This window comes from Sardina pilchardus, chromosome 10 (assembly GCF_963854185.1).
Source record: "Sardina pilchardus chromosome 10, fSarPil1.1, whole genome shotgun sequence".
In the NCBI taxonomy this organism is placed as follows: domain Eukaryota; kingdom Metazoa; phylum Chordata; class Actinopteri; order Clupeiformes; family Clupeidae; genus Sardina; species Sardina pilchardus.
In genome coordinates, this window is record NC_085003.1 from 32,912,276 (window position 1) to 32,914,157 (window position 1,882).

The window sequence follows — 1,882 nt, forward strand, 5'->3', positions numbered from 1 at the left end:
TGGATCCCTGTTTCTCTCTCTTCCTCCTCCCACGTGTCCCTCCCTTTATTTTGTATTCCGTCTCTCTATCCCTCCCTCTTTCTCTATCCCTCCCTCTTTCTCGCTGTTTTCCCTACATATGCTTCCCTTTTCCCTCTCTCTCTCCCCCGCCCTCTCGCCCTTGGGGAATGTTTGTGCTGCTCAGCCCTTGAACCAGATCATCGTCTCAGCATGACATTGTGCTGTCCATCCCTGCCTCAGTCATTAACCGGCCGCTTACTGCACAGATCCTTCCAACTTTGAGTTCTCTGAGCAGCTCTCCTGGCTCCAGTGGACTAACTACTGTAACTCTTAATCTCAATCAGTGGACTAACTACCGTAACTCTTAATCCTAATCTCAATCAGTGGACTAACTACCGTAACTCTTAATCCTAATCTCAATCAGTGGACTAACTACTGTAACTCTTAATCTCAATCAGTGGACTAACTAACGTAACTCTTGATCTCAATCCGTGGACTAACTACCGTAACTCTTAATCCTAATCTCAATCAGTGGACTAACTACAGTACTACTGTACTATAACTCTTAATCTCAATCACTATCAGTGTGGCAACTACCCAAACACTTAATCTTAGTTTCTACCACCGTAGCTCTTAATTTCAGTCTGTATTTGGTGCAAGTCTACATCAGAACTCTGTGTTTACTGCAGTAACTCTCTAGAACTCTGTATTCTCTAGGTGTCTTTCTTCAAGAGCCACAAAACATTCCTCGCTGAACCCCTCCCCCTCCTCCTAAACCCCCCCCCCCCCCCCCCTCCCCCAACCTCCTCCCCCCCCCCCCTCCTCCCTGACTGTAAGTCTACCCCGGCCACCAGGGCACTCTGGTGTAGGTTTAGAAACTGCTGACACATCCCTTCTCTCTTCCTCTCTCTCTCTCTCGGTGCTCCTGATAGCGTGTGTGTGTGTGTGTGTGTGTGTGTGTGTGTGTGTGTGTGTGTGTGTGTGTGTGTGGAGGGTCATAATGCATGGCTGTGTGGTTCATACGGACGTGAGAACTCTGTTTGTGGGAGCCAGAGCTATGACGTGCGGGGTGTGGAATCCAGCGTTGTCTCTGCTCTGTGCCTCGCCTCCTCATAAACAAGGCCAGAATATTTAAACACACACACACACACACACACACACACACACACACACACACACACAGACTCACTCAGACACACAGACAGACATGCACACGCGCACACACACTCACACTCACACTCACACGGACACACGCACACACACACACACACACACACACACACACACACACACTCACACACACACTCACTCAGACACACAGACAGACATGCACACGCTCACACACACTCACACTCACACAGACACACACACACACACACACACACACTCTCACACAGACATGCACACACGCACGCACACACACACTCACACTCACACACACACACACACACACACACACAGACAGAGTTCCAGGACTTTTTATTAACCAGTTTTTTTCAGATACAAAAATCTATCAGGTCTTTTCCCCTCTTCCCAAAAACACAGCGAACTTGCCCACAATTTGGAACATGTAACCTATACAATACATGACCTATAACTCTGCACACAATGCTCCAAGTAAACAACTGATTACAGATTATATAAATATATTATTATGTTAAATAAGTATATAATTTTTACAATATAAATAAAATCAGTAATAAGTACACAATTATATGCAAGACATTTAAATATGTTTTTGTATGAAGAAACTCTCTTTCGTTTTTGTGAACATCTCATGTTAAGCACTGTCTCTGTTGCTTCAATGTATAGCTTCAGCTTTCTGTAGAAGTGACAGAGAGAGAGAGAGAGAGAGAGAGAGAGAGTGTTAGAATGAGGGTGA

General features: G+C 45.6%; 1 protein-coding gene across 1 annotated transcript in view; it reads right to left on the reverse strand.

Moving 5' to 3' along the window:
• Positions 1 to 1,495: 1,495 nt before the first annotated feature.
• Positions 1,496 to 1,882, reverse strand: part of terb1 (telomere repeat binding bouquet formation protein 1) — a 27,983-nt gene continuing 27,596 nt past the window's right edge. The window contains exon 22 of the mRNA XM_062546524.1: positions 1,496 to 1,822. Within this exon, the coding sequence (XP_062402508.1) occupies positions 1,802 to 1,822 (21 nt within the window). The 3' untranslated portion in view covers positions 1,496 to 1,801. The remainder of the gene's footprint in view (positions 1,823 to 1,882) is intronic.